Here is a 25020-nt window from a genome sequence, read left to right on the forward strand (position 1 = left end):
CCTAAACCAAGGTGCAAAAACAGAGATTCTGGAGAGCTGTAGTATAGGAACAAAGTCACCAGAAAAAGTCATCAATAACAGTGTAATTACTGAAGAAGTAATTGCAGAAGCTGATGGTCATGTTTACAGGTAACAGATTAGGTGAGTTACATATTACAGTCTCCAGACCTATTATTTGTTTGAAATAGTAATAAAGGCATGAGAATATATATGACAAAAATAAAGCCATAGGCAATGATCCCAGCAGAGAAAAGCAGCTGTATTCGTTGAAGGTACTTATCTTCTACATGTGCTTTCTTATATTGAAGCCAATATTTTGGGGGTGAGCAGTATTTATCCACTTAAACAAATGGCTCAGAAACAGATCAGAACTCACTGTCAGTGCAAGCTCTGCCAAAACCACATATTTTGGGGGACTGTGCACACACAGGACCAAGCCCTGGTTTGTAAGTCTCCCCATGCACACACACCTTCATCTCCCCTGTGCAGGTCACTGTATGTAAAGACCTTTGTTCCCCTCAGTGCCTCAGCCACAGGCACAAGGGTCATTGAGGTCTCACTCTGGACAAGATGTTGCAGAGCTGACATGAAAATCACAAGCCATTGCTTCCAACAGAGAGCTAAAACTTGCATCCCTTCCTCTGCAGAAGCAGTAAATGTGTTCCTCTGCCCAGCACAAGCAAGGCAACCTCTGAGGCCTCACTTTTCAAAATTTAGAGTTGAGGAAGCATTGGTTGCAATAGCATGGGCCCAGGGAGCTATCACCAAGCGTGTCAGACAGGGTATCTTGAAGCTGGGAATTACTGGGTGAAGCTGAGAAAGTGTGGGGCAGCACAGCAGCCCCTTGTGCTGTGTGTGCCCATGGGCAGCCCTCATTAAAGAGAGCAATGCTGCCCCAGCCAGCGTGCTCACCACCACACAAAGGTGGGCTGTGTTTGTTCCAAAGGACACATCCAGCATTTCTCATGTCCCTCATGTAGCTTCAGCTCATCCCCAATGAGCACAGGAGGAACTCCAGCCAGGCTGTCAGGGAGGGATGCTGCAGCTGCCTTCTCCTCCACTCCCTATTCAACACATGCTATTCAGGCAGGTGCCTGAAATGGAACACAGACAGAAAAATCCTCACAGAAAACATTCTAGTTAAATTTCCTGTGATTGTTTCACTGGATTGTGTGTCTGCAAGTATTTCACTGGTGTGTTAGAAGAGCAGATTTATAAGAGAATTTTATGGATTCCACCTTGAGGAAGGCAGCATGATTTATACACAGACGGATAGTTAAGGATGAATTTCTGTCCTGTCAAATTCTGCAATCAATGGAAAATTCATTCCTCATATCACATTAGACAACTTCATTAAAAATGAGAGTTAGTAAAAGTAACAAATTTTGTGAAAGTAAGTGGGATCTGATGCCAAACTCTCCAGATTCAGGAGGCAGCCTGGAAACTGGTAAGATATAAAGGTTTAACTATGGAGAAGATGAAAACAGACGCACTGCTTGGAGGTGACTGATTGGTGCCCAGGCTGAGCAGTCAGTGCAACCAATGAATCACACATTGATACCAACAGTCTGTACATGCACTATTGCAATATTCTGGCACTATTAAATCGTCAGGATGTTAATTACAAGAGCACTTAAAAGCTATGTTAGAAAACTTGTATTATGCTTTTGGCTCAATAGAAAACAAAATACAACAGAGTTGCAGTCCCAAGGGGTTCCAAAACCAAGTAGGCAGGAAAGATGATAGGAGAACAGACATGATACATGTCACTTGCAACCATCTTAACTATTAGGTCTGGGTTCTAACCACGTTTTTAGGCTTTGCAAAACCTGGAACTCTGGGGCACCTTGATTATGTAGATGCTATATGCAGTTGATGTGTTCACTGGAAAGAATCAGTACAGATGTATAAATGTGAAAAATAACCTGAAATTGTCTATGAGAATATTTTTTAAAATGTGAAATCGATACTCTTCTGTTGCAAGTGATACTTTATTTTAAAATGTATTAAATTAATTACAACAAAATCAGAAACAAGAAGCTTAAAATCTAAACATGTCAACATTCTGGGCCAAAGCAGATTTGGATTCCACTTAAGCATGGGAAAATAACTATTTTGAAAAAGTTGACTTTGGATAAGAAAACAGTTATTTTACTAATTCGGCTTATGGAAATACGATTTGGTACTCACTGTGCAAGAGCCACAACCTGTTCCCGGGTAGAAGTTATTGGTAGAATTGTTTTGGAAGCATCATTAATGTAATCCATTAAAACGTAGTCAGGTGGTGGTACCCAATGGGAATTTTCTAGCTTTATTTCCTCCAGGATTGTCGGTGCAACTTGAATAACTTTTGGTTTTTCCTCCTCTTTTTTCCCTCTCCCTTTTCTTACATAGAAAAAAAAATGATACACTTATCTAGAATACTGTATTCTCTAAAGTTCAAATTCAAACATGTAAGTTCTCCAACAGGACATTTAGACATATTGGCTAGGGAGAGGTGGAAGGTAGGAGACATCTTTTATCTTGATAACAAATATCCAAAATCTACAAAGCTGTACAGAACACTTGTGGAACATGCCTACAGGAGGTGGTTAGGAATAAATGCCACTAGCTCTGTATTAACATTGTTGTCAATTCTCATTTTATTTTTAGTTAATGGCTCTGATATGCCTTTCCCATGTATGGATCATATAGAGGAGGAGATACTTACTTACCTACTATATACATATAGGGCATATTTTTAGTTATGGTTTGGTTTTGTATGGATATGAACTAAAAACCACAAACTCCAGTGATTTTTTACTTGATAAAAATCTGGTCTTCAAATAAAGGAAAAAAATGGTATCAAAAGCACAGCTGAAATCTCGACAGGACTTCCCAAAAGACAGCCTCTGTAATTGCAAGTTCAGGTACTTAAGGCATTATGCAAACTAGAGCATGGCTTGTCAGAGAAAGATTTTACAACAATTCTGTGTTTTTGCTGACTCTTTTTCAATGCACATGCTTCATATTTTCCTAATGCTCAGGATCTGAAAAATTACTATGATCCTAAACAGGCATCTTAAGCACCCAGCAGAAGTATAAATGAAATTACTGTTCTGCTTAAATTAAATACTGTGCATTTCACAAGTTAAGCAGCAACTATAAAATCATTATCTTACAAGAGGTATTATTAAGGTCTATACAATCAGACAGTTTAGGATCTTTTATTTGTGGGAACACATGAAATGAGTGTTTTGTAAGCATTGTGTCTTTTTTCAGTGCAGATCCTGAAAATTTTTACTGTGAAATACAAACAAAACTTCTTTATTTAATTTTACAGTTCTGGCTCATTTTTTAAAATCTATAATACTTCTGGTGATCTTGGAAGGAAAAAGAAAAAAAAAAGAAATAAAGGACTACTAGAGTACATGGCTCCAAGACACACATTATTGCATGCTCTTCAAATTATTCTTAAAATTTATACTATGAATAGCACTCTTAAGATGGAAGGCATTGAACAAAGCAAAAGGGCATACATCATTATCAGTAGTTGAATTCAAGCAATTTGTCTTCAGAATACTTTGCAAACTTTTCTTTAACCTATGGGGATTTACCATATTCACAAAGAGCCCTTTAAATATGTGTCACAAAGGACATTATTTTATTAGGGTAACCAATTAAGATTTAATCTTAAAATTATAGAAAATTCACCACCCTCTTAAATAAACTGTTCTGATTATTAATTACACTTACACTTGGAAAAAAGCAGACAAACAGTTTTATCTAATTTGAACTCTATCTAACTATATCCAGAGAACCTTATAATGCTAGATTAAATAGCTATCTACTTATCAATTTCTTATCATTCTTATCATACTTATCATTATGGTCAAAAATACTGTATTTTAAAAATCTTGAATTATTCCCAACTGTCTGGTGTCCAGTTTAGGAGGTTTTCAAGAGAACAACATTTATAAATGCTGTAATTCTTTTTTCTCTGCCATTTTCCCTTTCCCCCCCTTCTTCCCTTCTATCCTTCCAGTACTTTCTTTTCTCTATGAGAAGTGCACCATTAAATTACAGTGCTGTAGGAGAATTTGTTTTCTATTCCTACCTATTCAAATGACTCTAGAATCCCACTTATTCTCCTCCTTTCCAATTTTCAGGAACAAAACACCTGAGAGAGATGAGTTTGAACAGTGATTTGTTTGGGTTTTATGCTGCTGCGTATTTCTCTCAGGTATGACTATGTTGTGTTCCTTGGAGGAATAGCTGATTTAAGGTTGTCTTCCACACTTGTCTCTCTCTTACTCCTCAACTCTTCAGTTCATCATATCTGTCTAATCCTTATCTCATAAGGAACTGTGGAGCTGCAGTCTTACAGCTCAGTGCTATAAAATAACCAGTAACCTCTACAGGAGACTTCTACTGCCCTTTTTTCTTGCCCTCTTTTTCAATCCCCATTTTCTTGCCAGTGGGAATTGTGACATCAGAAAAAAAAATCACTCTCATTTCTCAGAGCTGTCTTCCTACTTGTGAGACTACTTGCTGTGAAAGCAGAGGAATATTGCAAAGGAGAGCTCATGGCACTTAATAGTCTCCAAGCTGTTTCTGATTCTTTGCAACTTTAGTACAAGAGTCCAACAGGTCACCAGAGCATCAGCTGGAGGAAGAAGGCAGCCAATACAATATTCTACCATCAAAAGTGGCCATGACACCTATGTTCTTTCCCATTTTGCACAGCTTAAATGCCCTGGTTCTCTTTTGAAAAGGAGCAAGTGGGCATTGGGAAGTATTTCCTTAAATGCAGTATTGAAACATAGGAGGGAATAAATACACATTTATTAGTCTACTTTCAATACAATCTTTTAGCCCAGTCAATGTGTATATCAGATATGAAACTGCCTGATTAAAAATGTTGCTGTCAATGAAAATATATGTCAAACTATCAACTAAGCACTTCCTCACATCTAATTCAAACATTTCCAGCAGACAATTACAACTGCCCTTTCTCTTGGCTTTCAACTATGGTTTATATAAAGTAGTGTCACTTTTTCAAAACAATGGTTTTAAACAGTGTTCAGTAGTACTTTGCAAAATAATGATGAACAGAAAATATGATCAAAGGAAAAAATATGCAGGAAAAGGTCTAAGCATGTTTGAGACTTGGAGTCAGCTACTGACCTTCAAGTAACTCCCATATATCTCAGAAATTAATAATAATAATGATGTATGAATTATGGATTCAAAATGAATGACAATGGGGTTATAAATCATAAAACTTGATCATGACATTCAAAAGCAATTATTTCTTACTTGAAGAAAGGAGTCCTTGTACTACTGCAAGGTTTACTATGGGAAATCGAGTCAGGCATTTATTTTTTCCTAAAGAAAATTTTTTGCTTTTCAAAGGAGTTATGGTTGCAAACAGAGCAGTCATTTACACTGTAAGTGATATAAATTACATTAGAAAGCAACTATCCAAGTGTATCTTCATCACACACTGTAATGAACAAATATATTATCTTGTCAGAACAGGTCTCCCAGCTCCTGAGACTATATAAAATGGCCTATGACTCTAAAGCATCTTCCAAGGTGAAGGAACTCCCCACTGGAGCAGAGAAAAAATAAGTGGGGCTTAGTATCTCCCCTTGCCTCTGCTCCCTTTGACTAAATTGGCAGAGGCACAGTGGGTCATGAGCAGGGCACAGGGGGCAGCAGGAGGACCTGGGAGGGGGCAGAAGCTGGGACAGGTCTCCTTAGGCACTCAAGCTGCTGTATCTACTCTGGTGCCTCCTGAAACAGGAACCTTCCACAACACAATTCATATCCATTTCAATCCATTTCAGGTATCTACTATAAAATTATTTAAACTGAATTTCAGAAGTGCGTGCAGTCCAAATAACAAGTCAAATGGGAATGTCTGCCTTGTAAGTCAATAACTTTTGGATGGACTAGTCTGACAATCTGGGTCCTGATTTAAGTCAAAACCTCAAACATTCACAGTCAGTAGCTATTATCTGTCAGTAATTTGCATCTCTCTCATTGCATGTCTGTTCCAAACAAATTTATATAATTCAAACATATTCAAATATAACTCAAAGTATAATACTTTTAGCCTTTTTCTCTAGTGCTGCTTTTGCTGAGTGAACACCATTGTCCAGGTAACTTCAGTTTTTCCTCTATTGGAGATACCACTGAGTTATTGAGATCAAAAGCAGGTTTCAGCTTTGTCTTGATTTTCTTACTGCACATTTCATTTCTCAAGTGCAGATGCAATCACACACAGAAATATACAAGCAGTGTCAGAAATAAGCCATTATCTCTGTCAATAAAACACCTGTACAGACAGTAGGGTATCAGTTCATGAATGAGCTCCACAATAAAAATTGGAAACACAGTACATCAGCTCCTACAACAGACACACCATTTCTCCTTTTTCTCCAACCCTGCAGCACTCAGCATTTCCACCACTGATTGGAACTCACAGCCCTTAGCCATTACCAAGGCTCCCTTTACCATAAAGAATGGAAAATTAGGAAGTTAGGCCTGGGACCCACAGAAACCAGCATGATAAATAGTCACTGCACTAAGTTAGCTAACAGAAAAGCCAAGGACAGTTGTAGGTTGTATGACATTCCTATCAAAAACTAGAGGCCATTCCACTGATGGCAAGGAGGCTCCACTGGGACTGCTTTTGGATTCCCCTGGAATCAGGCATGCACACCTGCCTTCTGCAGAAGGCACTGTTGTGGTCACAAGTGTGCAGGTGCTTTACAGGAAGGACAGCTGGGAGACCATGGCTCAGTTTCCTTCCACAGGAACAAACTACAGATCAATTATTTTATATTAGACAAGGACTAAAAGCCTGGTCTTGGTGAGAGTAAGGAGAGTTAAGTACCTGAACAGGTCAAGTAAAACACCCTGTTCATTGTACCTCATCATTAGTGACCAGCTACAACAAACCACAAAGAGACTGCTAAACCCTAAATATCCTGTGGTCAGCTCTCTGCAGGTGTGAGGGACAGACTCAAATCCTCTTTCTGTAAAAGAAGGAAATTAATTTTCCACTACAAGAATAGTGGTTCTGATCTACTTGGTACGAAGAGACAGACTGCAGCACTGTACCTGGTGCATTCTATGGCTCAGGACAAGTGCTGCAAGAGTGAAGCATTTTTAGGCTACTTGCCTAAAAATCAGGACAGCTCTGAGCACACCCTTCTCAGCTTTTAGTCATCTGTCAACTGCACTGGAAGAGATTTAATCTAGAAATAAGGAGGCCTGTAGGCAGTGTAGGAACATTTCATGGGTTTAGGTTCTAAACTGAGAAGGAACTTCTACTGTAATTTCTCCGTGTCTTGGTTGTTAAGTTGTAAAATAACAGCATTTCACTGCTTCCAAGGGATAATGAAGAAAAAAAAAAGAGCAAATAAGCGTGAGCTGTTCAAATACAGCATGGGAAGAGAGGAAGAATAATCACTAAGATAGACAAAGGAATATTACTGCAAATAGGAGATGAAAGAATGACAGAAAGACTCCCAAAATATATTTAACATTGTGTTTAGGTATTTGTACTCCATTCAGAAACTATCTGTCACTATTTTCTCAGACTTCTATTTCTAATGTTACAGCAATAACACAACATTGACAACTAGCAAATCTGAGAGCCATACCTTGGTTTTTCTTTGCTGCTTCTTCCTGAAACAGGTGGTGATACTTCAGGTACTTCTACAACACTGAAACAGAAGAAGATATTTTTGCATTTGTTTGCAAAGTTAATATTTGCATGTGAAGCTATGAAAATGGAGTTTGGACTTTAAAGGACAATAAATATATTCATGGGTGGTATATAAGTGAAAGAAAAAACATAACTACTAATAAACCAGACATTAATTCAGGGATCAAAAATGAAGTATGGAATCACAGAATGACAGAATATGCTGAGCTGGAAGGGACCCATCAAGATCATCATATCCAACTCCTGGCTCTACACAGAACCATCCCCAGGAGTCATGCCATGTGCCTGAGAGCATTGTCCAAATTCTTCTTGAACTTTGTAAGGCTTGGTGCTGTGACCAGTTCCCTGGGCAGCTGTTCCAGTTCTCAACCACCTTCTGGGGGAAGAACCTTTTCCTAATTTCCAACCTAAACCTCCCCTGACACAACCTCAGGCCATTCCCTTGGGTCCTGTCACTGGTGACCACAGAGAAGAGATCAGTGCCTGACCCTCCTCTTCCCCTTAGGAGGAAGTTGTAGATGGCCATGAGGGCTCCCCTCAGTCTCCTCCAATCTGAACAGACGTCAGTCACTTCTCACATGGCTTCCCCTCAAGGCACTGCATGTTGCCATTTAATATATTTGAAAAAACTCTTTTTCTTGTCCCCCCCAGTTCTGGCCGGCTTCAACTCTAGACAAACTTTGGCCACATGAATTTTCTCCCAACAGTGGCCAGCAGAGGTTCTGTTTTTCCCATGTCACCTGACCTTGCTTCCACTGGGCATACACCTTTCTTTTTTTCCTTATTTTTAAGAGAAGAATCCTGTTCAACCAAGATGGCCTTCTGCCTTGTATGATTGACTTCTGACATTTGGGAATTGTCTGCTCCTGTGCCCTTAGGAAGTGAAGTTTAAAAAGTGACCAGCACTAATGGACTGCAGCACCTGCAAAAGCTTTTTTCCCAAGGGATCTTACTCACTAATTCCCTGAGCAGTCTGAGGTCTGTTCTCCTCAGGTCCAGAGTCGAGGTTTTTGCATTTTTCCTTCTGTTAACAGAGATTTTAAACTTGATCTCTTCCTGGTCACTGTGGCCAAAATGGCTTCCAATCTCCACTTGCTCACAAGATCCACCCTGTTGACAAGGAGTAGATCAAGGAGGGCATCTTTCCAAGCCTGATCCATAAGGTTTTTAGGAATCTTCTGGCCTGGGTTGTACCAGCTGTGTGATGTTCCCAGTTAATTTCTGGCAAGTTGAAGTCTCCCATAAAGACAAGGGCAGTTGACTTGGAAGAGTCCCTTAATTCCTCAAAGAATAATTCATCCTCGTCCTGTCCAGAAGGTCTGTAGTGAACTCCCAAATGGCATCTGCATTATTTGTTTGTCCCTTGATTCTTACCCAGAGGCTCTCAGCTGTGCCATTGGCAGCTGTGAGCTCCACACATTCTGCCCCTTCTATTCCATAGAGTGCCACCCCTGCAGCTCTCCTGCCCTGCCTGTCCCTCCTGGAGAGCCTGGAACCATCCAACAGGGCACTCCAGGCACAGGACCCATCCCACCAGGTTTCACTTCTGCCAGAGATGTCAAATCTCTGGGACTGGGCCAAAGCCTGGATTCCCCTTGTTTGTCCCTCTTGCTGGGTGCTTTAGTGTGGACACATTTCAGGTGTGGTGCATTGTAGCCAACACCTCCTGAGGCAGATTGAGGGATCCTGTTGGTGTTCCTTTCCTCATGTACTGACACCCCATCCCATCACTCATCACTGGGCAACCTGGCTTTATCCCTTTCCCCCTTCCAGGGCTCTGCCAATGAGCCCTACCAGTTCCTGTGCTAGAATTCTTTTTTACTTCTGAGAATGCCCAATGATGAACACAAAAATAACTGGAGAGTAAGGCTGCTGTCAATGTGGAAAAGCAAGAAGTTGTCTCAAAGTCAAAGAATGAAGACCTTATAGTTAGAGACAGCTTGAGGGATCAACAAAGAGCATGGAAGTCTAATTTGTCACAGATATTCCCAGACATCTTTATGGTGTCATATACAAGCTTAAAAGGGAAGCTAATGATACTGTAACCCAAATATGTGATGTGTTGGCAGAGAAGAAGTTTTTGGACTTGCAAAATGTTGGTAGAGTGATCTTTGATCTGTGAGACTGTTTACAGGAAATGGCTCCCAGTTAAACAAGCCCAATACCAATTTCCTGCATTCAAATCTAAAAAGATTTGTTAGGCTGGCTTCAACTTAAACAGAGAAGAAATGGACACAGGTTCTTTATCAAGCCTGAGAGCTTAATGCTTGGCTTTGTCCCACCCCTTGGAATGATGTGGTTAAAATTCCATGCATTTGTCTGTACAAGAGGACCATCAAATCATAGCTTTCACAGTCGAATGTTGACATTCAGCTCAGATGACATAATTATTACAGCAGATGACAAGCTTTGTTATAACTAATAAAACACTGGGTGTCCCATAATCAGGAATCAAAGAGAGTTAAATGAATGAGTCTTCAAGGCTAAGATAAATAAAGCAATTCAACTGAATGAGCTATTTTCTGAATTCTTATTTTATAAAATACGAATGTTTTGACTCCTAGGACATAAAAGCACCATGCTGGGAATAAAATAGACGTTGCTATTTATATATATGTGTGTGTGGATAGATGGATGGATGGATGGATGGATGGATAGACAGATAGATAGATAGATAGATAGATAGATAGATAGATAGATAGATAGATAGATAGATAGATAGAATGAAGTTTGTACTGGAAACAGTGAAAACCATTAAAAAGATGAGCTATTACAACAAATACTAACAGATCTAATATGACTCACCTTTCTTGGGGTTTAGCATTAATGAAGATTATTGCCCGACGGTCAGTGAGCTCTTGCTTGCTTAGTTCTTCCAAAGACAAAAATTTCCCTCCATGTTTTACCTACAAGAAAATTAGCATAAAATACAAGGTTTTCTGCTAAGTTAAAGATGCAGAAAGAAAAATCTATTTAAAAGATACCTAAAAAGTAATTTAAAATTCCTAATCCTAAGCCAAAGACTGTGTTAGAACTTATAAAGCTATTCAAAATATCTGAAATTATTTTCCCCTCAATTTGAATTTTCTTAATCATTTTTTCTTAGAAAAGATGGTAGTTATTGGTTTGAAGCATTCCAAACTGTTCCAGAATAAGGAAATGTTCCTGCCTCTGAAGGCTTCACAACAGAGGATGGAGTTTTCAAAAGCAACCAAGTGCTTTAGGAGCAGATATTTCACTGATTGTCAGTAAGACTGGTATTTCTAATTTTTCTGAGTATTTGGAAAAGTCCTTCTCAGATTTAAATTGAGCACAGTACTAATAAGTGATAGTGGAGTCAGACTTTATACACAAACACTTCTTTTGTAAGAGAAGGAGTCATGCCCGAGGTGAAAATATGAACTGTTTGCTTCCTTATGTAAAAATTAACAAACAAAATGTCCATAGGTCATACAATGTCAAGCTAGGATTAAGTATAGTGCAGGGAGAGAGACCAGAAGAACTAAAGTTTGAGAAAGGATCTGGAAGGGTCTGAACAGCTCAGACAGGATTTGGAAGATCACAACTAGGGAATACCATGAAGATGATTTCATCCATTAAGAAAGATAATCAAAAGAGATCTGTATAACAGCCGTAAAATTTCAGGAAAAGAAAATGATATATTTTCTGTAGCCAGAATTTGGCTGTTGCTACAATAGTCTTTCTAAATTAAGAGGAAACTGCTACTCTTTCTAAATAGAGTAATTTGTTTAGAATAGCTTACCTGACCACAATCATAGAATCCATTAGTAATGATATTACTTGGTGATAAGTATCCCATCCGGCTGTACTTCTGGGAAAGATTATTATCAAGTAGCGTTTCCAGAGCAGCTTCACTGAACTTATTTTTACGCTTTGAAGACAGATTAATTTCTTCTAGGATGTCTAAAGCACTGATAAATTAAATACAAAGGCTAATTAATCATGAAATACTAATTAAATGTTATTATACAGCTCAGAGTTAGTTTTCAGCATTACCAAGGCCAAGATAGATTCACTTCCAAGTGCTGGTCCTGTGCCCTCTGGGCCAGCAAGGAGTGGCTGTGCTGCTCAGAATTCCTTCTCTAGGGAAGGAAAACAGTGCTCAAAAGCAAATCCTTTAGGTAGTTAAATGCTACCTAAAGAAATGCAGACAGGATGCCACAACCTTTTATCTAGAAGGATGTTATAGAGCACCTCAGAGAGCTTGGGAGAAAAAACATGTAAAAGGAATAATAGAGCTGACCATATGATACAGTCCAGGCAACCTCTCTCCCTCCCTCTCTCTTTTCAGCGGCAAGGCAATTTGCAGATTCAGTTGTGCATTATGCAATGTGTGAATCCTTCTGGTCTAGCACTGTTACAGCGTTTGGGGGAGCACAGCTGGCAGATATTTGCTAAACATGAACAAGCATGGAAACACAAGGACACAAGGAGTCGTATCAACACCACCAGAATGGCAGGATTTTTGCAGTGTAGACATAGAAACAAATAGTAACATGGGGACATGGGAAGACAGGAATTAATTTCCTGAGCTTTTTCTGGTGCTGAGGTCCACAAACGGACAACTTTTTGACCTGAAAAACTTATGAAAACATCACCAAAAAATAAAGGAAACTGAATCAAGAAAACATTGCATTCTGCAGTTCTAAGACTGTTCAGGAATGAAAAAAAAAACCTAGGAAAAAAGGATTATATATTCTCATGTGTGTGTAAAAGCACATATTCAAATATCTGTGTGTGACTATGCACACATGCAGATATTCTTCATGTCCCAAGGAATCAATTTTATATATACAGTATATATATATATATATTTCTGTGAACTAGATGTCTTCAGCTGTGGACATCTACAATGTAGACTTCTGAAGGGATGAATTCGGATGAATTCCAGAGAAGAAGTTTTTCAGGCAAGGCAAATGACATCTTTCTCTTACAGTAGAGAGAAGTGGGAGAAGATAGTGGAAGAGAAGTTCAAGCTGTGTATCCACAGCATCTCGCAGATAATCAGCAAGTAACACAGGGAACAATTTTAAAGGGGAAAATGAATAAAGACAGGCAGGTAAAATGTGTACAGCAGGGTCTAAATCAAATGACATTACAGGCCCAATTACCCTTATATGGAACAAAGATAAGCCAAAACAAAAGACAAATAAAATGGCTACACCAAAAATTCCATAAAGAGTTGAAAGGCAAAAAAAAAAAAAAAAAGAAAAAGATGCCAGGAATCAAACAGAAATGAAAACATTGACACTTTCAACAAAATAGAAAAAGTAAGGGACAAACCTGAAAGATGAGACACAACTATTCAGGGACTGAAGCAAAAATGAATGTTTCACATGCTCCAAGTAAGAGAGGAAAATGTACATCTATTACTCAATGTGGGAAGAAAACTCACAACAAATGGCACAGAAAGACTGAAGAGTCTGATACCTTTTTTGCTTCAGTTTTCATAGAAAGGTTTCAAGCAGATGCCTGGCAGTAATATTAACAAGGAGGTAGAAACAATAGTCTTAAAATGTTGAGGATAAGTTTGAGGAGACAGGGTTAGCAGTCCCTGAGGACACTTACCTCATACAATTTATTAATTTGGAAAAGCAACATTGGAAGTATTTATACTTGTATAGGAAAATTCTAGGCTAGATGGCTGAAGAGTGGAGAAGGGCAAAGATACTATCTAGTTTTGCAAAAAACTACAAACAAGGAAATTATAATAGAGATCATTCAGCCAAATTTCAGGTCTGAAGAACACCATAACAAATTATTAAACCATCAGCAGGCAAGCAACAAGAGATGAGAAATAGCCATTACACATTTGTCAAGAATCAACCATGAAAAGTCAATCTGATCCTTGCTGCAATAGGGTAATTGACTCAACATCCAGGCAGAAGAAGTAGTTGTGAGATATGAGCTGAATTTGAGATACATTTTGACTTTTATAAGTCTTTTCACTTATTCCTACTTGGACACTCATGAGCAGGTCAGGGAAATATGATCGACATGAAAATAACATGAAGTAGTGCTTGACTAGCTGAAAAACTATGCTTAATGTATTATTATCAATAATATGCTGTCAAACCTGAAGGACACTTAAATTGGAGTCCTGCTTGGATACTGTCAAAAAAAAAAAAAAAAAGGATTAAATAAGAACAGTGCCATATGCAGGACAGAGAAAATAATTATTGAGCTTTATTTGATGGTGGCATGACCTCACCTGAAGTACCTCATCCAGGCTGGAGATGGTACTTCAAAATGGCATAAAAAATTAGAGAAACTCAGAGATGTGTGATGAAATGATACAAAAAAAACTTGTCTAACATTTTTACTTTGTCATGAAAAAGAAACAAGGGGGTTTGAGAATGAGAAAATTCAGTGAGTTAAACTCAAATTGCTATTAAAAGTGGTTATTCAATCTCACTGAAAGCATGACAACATGATTCGTTTAAAGGGATATTTAGAACTGAGAAACCCCTTTTAAGTGTAAGATATTCTAGCACTGGAACAGGTTGCCTCAGAATGTTGTCAAACTCCAGCAGGATCAGTATTTACCCAAATTTACCCAAGCCAAAATATGGCAGTGTACCTTATTCAGTCTTACACTAGGATAGATGGATAATATCACCTTTGAGGGCCCCTTCTGATCTGAATTTCTGAGAGTCTCTGAAATTCCCTCATAGATGGATTTAAAGTATCTGTGCAGCCACCAGAGAAGTGCCCAGCAGAGGGAGCAGGGCAATTACAAATATTTTAATTAAACAGTAACTAAAAGAGTCGCCTTGACTGAGGAGTCCCGAGTCATAATTCTTATAACCTAAACCAGCCTTTCTAATTCAGATATTAATATATGGACCTGGGAGTTCCTAAGAAAGAATAAAACAGAGCCACTTTTCCATGACACTTCAGCACACCTGCAGTTAACCAGAGCTTTTAAATCAAATCTAGCCTGTGTGTAGTAAGTACAATTTACTGTATATTAAACTTAGTCTGAAACCTTCATTTCACTTTCAAATGTATGGGGTACTGTAGTCCCTAATATTGACTGATATAAGTTATCTTCAATATAAAGCCTATTTCAGTCACTGAAACAATAAATGTTTTATAATTCTAGACAGTTCTATCAACAGGCTTATATTTTGTCAGAAGATCTTGTTCCTTAAAATCAATACCATTTCATCTGTAACATCTGTGGTGCAAAAGTAGTTTCAGCTTATCAGAAAGCTTTGTTATTCAGCTATAAATATGCAAAGATTCATTTAAATTGAGTTCTCTCATCAAAAATTTTCTTTTGACTTTTGATATTATTTCTACTCACCCTAGCCTGCACAGTTCAAAAGCAGTTACTTCATCACTTCCACAGACCATAACAGCCCAACAGGCATTTCTTCTGACTTCTTCATAATTGGAATGCAGCAATTCAACGAGTGGTCCCAGCCCGCCGACATTTCTTAACTATTAAAAAGGTGAAAACATTGCCACTTACATATTTCATCTATTCCAGCAAGAACAGCTTGTGAAATTCACCTCCCAAAACATTCAAGCTTTATAGAAAAGCTACACTGGGCTGAAAGAAAGGTAATTTATGGAAATTCTATGCTTCTGTGAAGTCTGCATAGGCTGGAGATTTTAAGTGGTACAAGGCAGTCATCCCTTCTGGCTCTGCCCTGCTCTTCAGTTATTAGGCTGCAGTGTGGAACCCAAAGAGACTATGCAACCCAAGACTGCCACAGAGACTTACACAGCTTTTTCTGTGCTCTGGTGCCTCCTAGCAACTAATTTCCATCACAATACATTTGAATTTGTATTGTATGTATGACAATCTTATTAACATCCTATTCTCTTGTGTGCTACAGTATCTTTCCTATACATGCTGGAGGAAATATTGCTCATTTGGATTTTTGAAGAGAAAGACATTTTAAGGACACTGAAAGAGGTAGATTAATTATCTATGCCCCTTATTCATGTCCTAATTAATAGCCTTGACCCATGAGAAAACCCTAGCTTATGATTTATGAATACACATAGCATCATTCTTATTTATGAGAAGAAAATACTATGACCAATTCATAAACAGAAAAGAGTTCAACTTGCTGGATGTCACTGATCAAAGGATTAATTATATTTTGAGTTTTGTCTGAAATACATTTACTCCATGCACATCCAGTATCTCATTAATCAAGGTCAGACATTGCCGTTCAGGCCTTGAAAATGGGCAACAGAACACTGAGGGAGAGTAAAGAGGACTGAACTTCCCATCTTCAAAGTTGAGCCGACAGTTGCAGCTGAAAGAAACCTTGATGTTTAATGCTCCTAAATATACAGATCAAGATATAGCCCTAGTTAAAGTTCATTGAAGCCACTGAAAAGCTGCAAAGCATTAATTTGGTGCAAGCAAACACAGTTGTGGAAATTCAAGTTAAAGAAAACCCTTTCCAAAATCTCCTAAAAAACTGAGCTATATTTAGCAGAACAAGTATCACAAAAATAAGTAACTACATAGAAAACTCAGGACTTGTAGGTCAGACACAACAGATTCTTGGTCAATATAACTCCCACCTCAGATCTAGAAACATCGTCAATAAACACAACCTCAGTTTTACCTCAGCTCGTGCACCAGCATCACAAGCAAAGGCAGCCACGGCAAAGGCTGCTTTGCTCTGCACTTGGCTGTTGGTTGAGCGCAGTGGCCCCACAAGGGCACTCATGATGCCCTGGCTCTGGATACTGGCACGGATGGGCTCTTGCAGGGCCAGATTGGTGAGCACTGCAATGGCATTGGAAATGGCTCCATCCCTCTGGGCATTCAAGGTTTTAATTAATGGCGCAATTCCTTCAGCCTTAGCTACGACACTAGCAAAATAAAAAACAGGAAAAAATATTTGTTATTTTAGGACCATTTTTTCTTGTCAGTATGCTGCTTTTATCAACTAAACTAGTATTACAATTCAAGGTTTACATATACACATATGTAGGCATCTGTACATGTAAATGCGTGTTTGTGTGATTTCGATATGACTCATGGTGAGAAGTTCAAGAGGCAGAACCACAGACAGACCAAGTCACAAACTTTTGGATTTTAACTTACAAAGACAGGGATTCTTTCTGAGGTATTGAACAAGTAAATTAAATCCTGCATCTTTTCAAAGGTGCAGAATTTCTGTATCTTTAGTTCCAGGCAAATGCTTCTTGCTACAGCCTCTTACCACCTCTCCCTATAATCATTCTAGCACTACTAATGAGGATTATAGCCAACAGAGTATCCAGATCATCTAGTCTATCAACAGCAGATCCAGTTTACATATTCCCTCTGTTACCACATGATATTGCATCCATGGCTGAAGGGTGTGCCCCTCAGCAGTGCTGGAACAAATCTCCTGTGGACAAGACCCAAGATAGATGTGCAAAATAATCTATTATTTTATTGTTATTTCAATATATGTTAATATTATTTCAAATAATATTGGGGAAGATGGTTGGGATTTTTTTCTAAGGAGAACCTCATAGATTTAGGTTAGAGAACAGTCAAGGGAAAAAAATAGTTGAAGAAGCATTATTAATGAAATAGCAACTTTGAGCAGGAGACAGCAGAAGGTGTAAGGTGCTGTACTATTAGAGGATATATAATTTTACTTAAGGCTAATCTGTCTGTTAAACAAAAGTTGGCAATATTGTTAGCAATGTGAATGAACAGATGGAAAGCTGAATTTTCACTGCAACTGCTTTTTATACCCTCTACATGTTGTCTACATCAAAACCATAAAAAAAATCTTCAAAAAAAGAGTTTACACTTTTTATAAGTTCTGCTGAATTTCTGTGAACACAGTAATAAAAGACATCTCTATGTGAAAATCCTTTACTGTAACAGTACCTTACCAAAATTTGATTAATATTTGGGTAACTTTCACCGTCACAAAATAAACCAAGATTAGAAGTATCACATATAAAAGAAACCAATATACTACCAAAGACTGTTGGCATTGATAACAAACAAAAAAAAACCATGAGGAAAGCTGACAGTCACACTTTTATGCAAACAGAACAGAAATTAGAATACATGCCAACCTGTGAAACTAATGATAATTACTAAAATAATGCCAATAGATGGGCAAGATGATGTAGGTCTTACTGTGAACTCATCTTAGTGCAAGTATCCCCACATGGTCAGAGAGGGGGATACAGATGCTCCTGAGCATACCTGGGATGAACGAGCAGAGCCTAATGGGGTTTGTTACTCTCATCTCTGCCTCAGGTGCAAGGCAGTGGCAGCTCACAAGCTGTGCTGGAGCATGGATCTAACAATATCTGGCAGGCAGACAACAGTTAACTTGTTTAGAAAACCAGGGAAAAGCAGCAATCCAGGGACTGAAGGTGCAGCATTAAGATACGGGGTCAGTTTGGTGTTTTCTAATTAACCCTCCTGAAACACCAGTAACTTTAATTCAAGCACTTTGGTCTCTATTCAGAAGTAATTCCCATGTTTTCAGATGTCCCACACTGCACCCCTCTATCTTCCTTCAAGTAGCTGGATTTCCCTTTGTGTCCTCTTTCCCCTTTCCTACTTGACCAGAACAAGAAGAGCTGAAAATGTTTCATTTGTTGGGTGGCTTTTTTCCCCCTGTAGTTGTTTTGGGTTTTTTACTTAGGTAAGGCCACTATACTTATTTAGTTAATACTATCTTATCTTGCCCATGAAAATGTTCTCCAAATTTTCAGCTTCAGGACTGTTGTAGCTCTATCCAGGCTGCTGTATGTGAAGAAATTCTGGACATGCTGATTGCACATCTAACAGTGAGCTGTACACCACATGTATCACAGGCTTGCTGGAAAACATCCCATTAACAGCACGTGTAACAATGGCATGAGGTACCTGCTGGCACAGCTTGGGTGAGACCCACTATACACACAGAGCTGCACACAGTGAGCTGGATGTCCATGAGCTATCAGATTTACTGCATCATGCAATGCATACACACACACTTTACCCAGGAAGGGAAAAAAAAAAAAAAAACAAAAAAACCAAAGCCAAAATCAAGCTGTTTCTTCTTTACAATGGATACACAGAAATTCCAGGATTTATGGGACAGATTCACTAGTCATAAAATGCAGCACTGCATCTCACAGGTGTAGTATATCCAATATTTCTGCAGTAAGTACAGGACTTACTATTCCTACAGTACACCCAAGAATACACATATTCTCCCACAGGATCTCCTAGTAAACACACAGTCCCTAACAGACTGGCTACAGAATGATACACAGCACTGAATGACATAGCTCACATCATAAGCAGATTTATTATAATTTCCATAAAACCAGCAAGTACACAGGCACTTAACAAAAGAGCAAGGTGACGGCTCCTCATGAGCTCAGAGCTGACCTCAGCAAGGTACAGAGCACAGCCAATTTTCTCAAGTGCCACTCAACTTCAAAAAGGTTGAGAACCACTGATTTAGAAGATCATACATATTTATTTCTATCCTACATTCTACTTCTGCGCAGACTCGTTTTGAATCCCAGTTTCATGCACACAGTTTAGTCAAGTAGCACATCTGAGCACAAGGCAAAAAGAATTTGTTTGGAGAGACAATGGCTGGTAACAAGAGTTGAAGGTAACCAATACATTTGAGAATAAGTTTTTAAGAGGGCATGAACATCTGAGGCCCGTGCTGTGTCCTGCTAACAGAGATGCACATAGGAGGAGGAATGGGGAATCTGTAGTTCAACTCACTCCTACTCCACAGGCCTCTGGAGAACACAGAAATAGCACTGTCACCCTGGCCCACAGAACCTGACCTCAGAAGGGAGCTGAGAGAATGAACATGGCTAAGTTTAAGGTGCTGAAATATCACAACACTTAAGTATGGAGGTCCTTGTTCCCCTTGTATCTTGGCCAGAGACATGCACTGTGTAATTTTTTTATTATGAGCCAACAAAAGTCAGAGAATGTTTTTACCAGCTCTGTCTTCAGTTACTGCAGATCAGCACTAGACTCTCCCTGCCTCCAGAGCACTCTCCTTCAGACACATCCTACTGAGACTGTGCAATTTATCACCAGTTCTTCCACTACACTACTTCAAGGAAGAAGTGAGCCTTGGTTTAGCTGAAAAGAAGATGATACTTTTTGATGTGGGAAAGGAATAAATTAAATAAATTCACAAGCTTTTTCCTCCATGTTTTGTATAGATTCAAAGAACATACTTTCCTAAGCAAGAAGAAAAGACGTTAGGAAAAAGGAAAGAAGATAACAACAAGAGAAGAAAAAAAAAGGATGGTGCATCTGCCACATCATCTTTTTTTTCCTCAAAAGTGAAAGCTGCCTATTTGAACTACAAACAGGAAGAAAAAATACAGGACGGGAGTAGGAATTTCAGAGTTTAATTAAAGTTAAAATAAATTAAATGCTATTAATTATAAGCACATATTATGATCCTTAGAATGCCTAACCTAACAGGGCTAGGCATTTACCTAAGCATGCTCTTTAGTGAAACAGTAAAATTCTGATTACAACTGGATTCAAATTACTGTATTCAAGAATAGCTAAAATATTTTTTCAGCTGTCATTTGGAACACAAATATTAAAAGGTTATATAATAAATATTTAATTTATTCATTTTAAATATGCACTGCAATGTTAAGACATTTTCTTGAAAATTCTCTAAAAGATAGCACAAAACTCAAAGAATAAATGCTGAAAGACTGAGGATAAACAAACATTTTCTTTACTGATTTTACTGCAAAAATAAATTAAAAGTTGACAACAAAATCATTACCAAAAACTTCACAATACACACTTTTTTTTAACAGACATTTTAGAGATGTGTATGAATGTCACTGAAGTGAGTATTTTGTTGCTTTAGTTGTCAGGGGTGTGATATGAAAGCTCAGATATTGGAGTGTGTTGTGAAAACAATCAGCACTAAAAATTTGATGAAAATCCTGTAGGTTTTTATACTTCATTTTACTTGCACTCTGCAGCAAGAAACACCTCTTTGTTGGTATCACAGGACCATAAAAGCTCTGGTCAGTGACCAAACCTTCTAGCCATGGCAAGAAAAATAACAGATTATTTACTTAGAGCATCCGGAATGGTCCAGATAGCTTTTTTTCCTGAAAAGAAAGTCTAGCCTAAGGGAGAAAGCAACTAAGAGTGCTCAAAGAGCTGCCAGAAAACACTGAGATTGCCCCTCAAACCCCCAAGCTAAACAACCTCTGGGGGAGGGGACAGAGAGGAGAAGAGCTGTACAGCTTGACACCACTGTTTACACAGGACCTGTACTAAATTTACACTAGTGAGACTGACACTTCATAAAAATGGTAAAGTGTGTTTGGTTTTGTTTCTTCTACCATGACTGAACATAAACTGGTTTGTAATCAATTATATTTTTATTCACTTCTATGTTGTTTACTCCCCCACTCCTGACTGATGATTTAACACAATTTCTGCTCAGAAAAAATTCAAATTTTTCCTCCTCACTGGACTTCATTTTTTTCAAATGTGTTTGCAACTGCATGTTTAATTTCTGTGCAAAATTACTGTGATTGTGTGTGAGGTGCTTAGCTAGCCATTTATGCCTGTGCATAGCTCATTTTCATACATAATTGCATGTAAATTATGCATAAGAATTATGCATCTAATTACACACATTTTTTAAAATCAACTCTATCTGTGTTAAATCGTATGACTTCTTTTTCACACAAGACATTTTTGATCCAGCTCTCTAATGCAATTTCTGTCTGAGAAAGAATATCATAACCAGAAGTTTGAAAAAGCATCAAGAAATAGCTTCCTTTTTTATTCCTGAAATGTATTCATATTCTTCATTAGCCTTGTTATGCCATCAGAATAATCACATCCAATAAATGTCTTCTGCACTTATCAAAAATTTCACTTTGTGATTTAATTATTTTCAAAAGCAATTGACTGTTGTAAATAGTCACTCGCATTTTATTTAAAGACTGATATTACTTCCGTTTTCTTCACTAGACAAGGGAGATTAATGTCAGAATGTTTATTCTGAGTAAGGGAATCTAGCACAAGAGACTCTGATCTACAATCTGGGGGCCCTTTGTGCTCCAATAAAAATATTGATGATATCAACAAACCATATTAATTTTTCATTTCAGGAACTAAAGCCTCTTTTCCTCTTTTATAATGACAAGTATCTTGTTAAAACTGTTACAAAACCAAAACTCAATAAACCTCATAGTCTGGATGCAATAAAAACTTAAACTGTCTGGGTTAGTAGAGACTCTAATACCTGACTCTCATTTAGCAATTCACAGAGATCTAATGTCTATCATTGAACTCATCTGACAAAGTTACACAGATCTCAGTTCTAAAACTGTAATATACCTAATTTAAAATATTACAGGAGCATTGGTAATGAACTATCTGTTCATGATGCCTGAGACTTCCAGCTATAACAATATTTGCAACCTTTGTAAAGAATTTCTGATATTTCCACTATTATGTGAAAGGCTTAAAATTCAACAATAGAAACCCTTTTTGCTCCTGAAAGATCCCGTGGTTCTTCTTTGGAAGCACCAGCTGAGGAAGGATAAAAGAGCTGTGTCAAGTCAGTCTCTACACACAGTACTTTGGATTGTGAACTTGAGCTTTCACTTCTGGATAACTCTTTTCTGGACAACAGTGAACATATCTCAAATGGCAGCTCTCTGTTTTGCCTTGCTACAAGCTCAAGCTCTTATGATGATTTAGAGTGCAGAAATTTATGCTTTTAGCTTTCTCTCTTTAAATTACATCTCTAAGAAAATACATATATATGACTATGTTATGATAAAATTCCTAAGGTTGTATGTCAAAATGTTAAAGTTACTTGTGAAACCCTATGTTTACCAGATGACAGTCCAAGCGGCCAACATGTTGTAGTCAGTGCACAGGTTTAATTCACAGCAGGGCAGAATTAAGTTTGCATGGTTAGTCATAACCCTGAAATTTCCTTACAGAAAAATTTCCTTACTTCAAATAAACAACTTCACACTATACTTAAGTAACTGAAAATGTACACTTAAATAATTTAACTTAGAAATCTACTACAAAGGAAATGTGTACACAAAAGCACCAATACATTTGTCTGAAATATTTACTTTTATTTAGAACAACCCTTGCCACTTTTAATTCATAAAAAGCATAAATTATCTCAGTGCATATCACTGAATGACATTGCAAGGATACACACTCAAGAGTAATCATGGTACTTGTGCCACTACACAAAAGAAAGTTTTCTCTCCTAGGCTAAGGAGTGTCCATCCAGAAAGAAAAAGTTTTCACCTGATCCCACAGAAATCCATCACAGGAAGTCACAGGTGACAACAAACATGCTCTAAGTGAAATTCCAGCTGTCCACAGCTAAGATAAACAGTGATCATGCTGTAAGGCTTTGAAAGTAGGGTTGTACAAACAGGCCAAAACATTCTGCAGTATCTACAAGGAGTAAAATTTCTATGCAGTTATCATCATCCCAGATCAGAAGTGTTCTGTGTTCTGTCTGAAACTATTTTGGATCTACTTAAGTTTCCATTCACTTTAGGAAGTGGTGACATGAGATCTGTGTTAGATAGAGATAAATGTTCTATATTGGTCTTTGTCTTGAATATAACCCCAAAGTTAAAAAACAACCACAAAAAAAAAACAACAAAAAAACAAACAAACAAAAAAAAATCCAGGAGACTGCATAACAATTTTTTTCTTTTTTTGGTGAAAGTCTACTGGGAAGAAAACAGTTACAGTGCCTAGAGAAGGACTTTCCCATGCAGCCACACCTTCCCCATCTAAGAGAAAAACACAACAGCTGGCTGTATGAAAGGTTTTGACTGCCAGCAGGGCACAGCCCCATGTCCGTGGGTTGTGTATCAGATATCTGATGTGATGTTAAAGTCTTAATGGAAGCCCATTTCTGAGTGACATCCCAGGCACAGGACTTAGCTCTTCTGCCAAGGGAGAAACTTGTCATAAAACATTTTGCAGTTTTCAGTGGATGTCAGGATGGAACTTGCAGGGAAAATCTTGTGAGCTCTTAGGTAGTGGGTCATGACTTTGTTGTCTTTTGTTTTTTTTGGTTTGTTTTTTTTTAAAAACAGTTCCTCCCATAATATGTATATAAAGGAAGAGAAAGGAAAAAGAAGAAACTGTTGGTGGCCTGAAATAAGTGTATTTTACAGAGTGTAGACGTGGATGCTAACGTAAAAAAGTAACAGCACAACCTAAAAAATTCAAAAACATCCCTTTACCTTGCAGCACATTAGCTCAAAAATATAATTCTGTCACTAGGGGTCAGTATTAAAACATATTACTGCTACACAATACAGTCAGCATTCTATTGTTGATTTCCTCCTTCAGAAAAACGAACTTATGTCATAAAGAACTAAAACCACAAAAAAAGACAAAACCTACAGTGGATCATCATCTTTTTATGTTATTAAATTTGTGTTCCTGTTCTCAAAAATTAACACATATATTGATGCAAATGTATTATCTTAAATAATATCAACACTTTAATATTTATGTGAATTAGGTTCTATTTACAGTCTTGAAAGAGAAAAGCTATTAGTAACTTTCCCATTTTCTAATAGAGAAGATTACTACCTAGAGATATTACTATTTAATGGTATTAATCCCTACTTCCTAATAATAACAATATTTTGAATGTAAAAAAACCCCTGATGTTCTTCAATTTCAATTTTTTTCCTTGACAGCCATACTTGTCTTATAAACAATAAAAAAAATCTATTGTGTACCAAAAATCTCAGCTGAAAAAGGTGAGACACTCTCACTACAGGTGAAACAGATTGAGGATGTATTTTGAGTCATTAGATCAGTGTATGAATTTCAGTTTGGAATAAAAGATATAACACCCACTAAAGTCAAGGGAACAACTCACTTTCTCCTCTCTGGGCACTGTCCATGACCAATGAGTTCCCAACCTCTGTTCCTATCCCAAACTGTTCTCAAATCTTGACAATCTTGGTACATTTCAGAAAGCATACATTCAGATGCTGCACCAATGCCTGGAACTGCCTATATGGACATAATCTTTGTGAATTCAAATAGGTTCTCTGATTCCTGTGAATTTAAGAATTAGAAAATTAAATAACATCAAGCTTGCTGACTTTGTAAATTTTAGGATGATACTTCACTATCTTGAATCCAGATATAAAACAGAATTTTGTCACCTGACATTTATTATAAATACCAGGAGAAATATTCTGCCATAAGTCTGCCATGTACCAAAACCTTCTGCAGTCCTTGGTACAGATGAAGAAAA

At 37.8% G+C, this 25020-nt stretch overlaps 1 protein-coding gene and 1 long non-coding RNA gene across 6 annotated transcripts in view; one reads left to right on the plus strand and one right to left on the minus strand.

Moving 5' to 3' along the window:
* The window catches only part of LOC134414871 (uncharacterized), an 18941-nt gene extending 14749 nt beyond the window's left edge, over window positions 1–4192 (plus strand). The window contains exon 4 of the long non-coding RNA XR_010026869.1: window positions 4149–4192. This is a non-coding gene — a long non-coding RNA (uncharacterized LOC134414871). The remainder of the gene's footprint in view (window positions 1–4148) is intronic.
* The window catches only part of ARMC3 (armadillo repeat containing 3), a 61873-nt gene that overhangs the window by 2085 nt on the left and 34768 nt on the right, over window positions 1–25020 (minus strand). For 4 of the 5 annotated variants that reach the window (XM_063150032.1, XM_063150068.1, XM_063150038.1 and 1 more), the window contains 6 exons: window positions 16336–16585; window positions 15051–15187; window positions 11484–11652; window positions 10526–10626; window positions 7656–7718; window positions 2191–2385 (listed from right to left, as the gene is read on the minus strand). In XM_063150032.1, coding sequence (XP_063006102.1) covers window positions 2191–2385; window positions 7656–7718; window positions 10526–10626; window positions 11484–11652; window positions 15051–15187; window positions 16336–16585 — 915 coding nt within the window. The remainder of the gene's footprint in view (window positions 1–2190; window positions 2386–7655; window positions 7719–10525; window positions 10627–11483; window positions 11653–15050; window positions 15188–16335; window positions 16586–25020) is intronic. The other variant, XM_063150049.1, reaches the window with a different exon arrangement.

Source organism: Melospiza melodia, chromosome 1 (genome assembly GCF_035770615.1).
Source record: "Melospiza melodia melodia isolate bMelMel2 chromosome 1, bMelMel2.pri, whole genome shotgun sequence".
Taxonomy (NCBI): Eukaryota; Metazoa; Chordata; class Aves; order Passeriformes; family Passerellidae; genus Melospiza; species Melospiza melodia.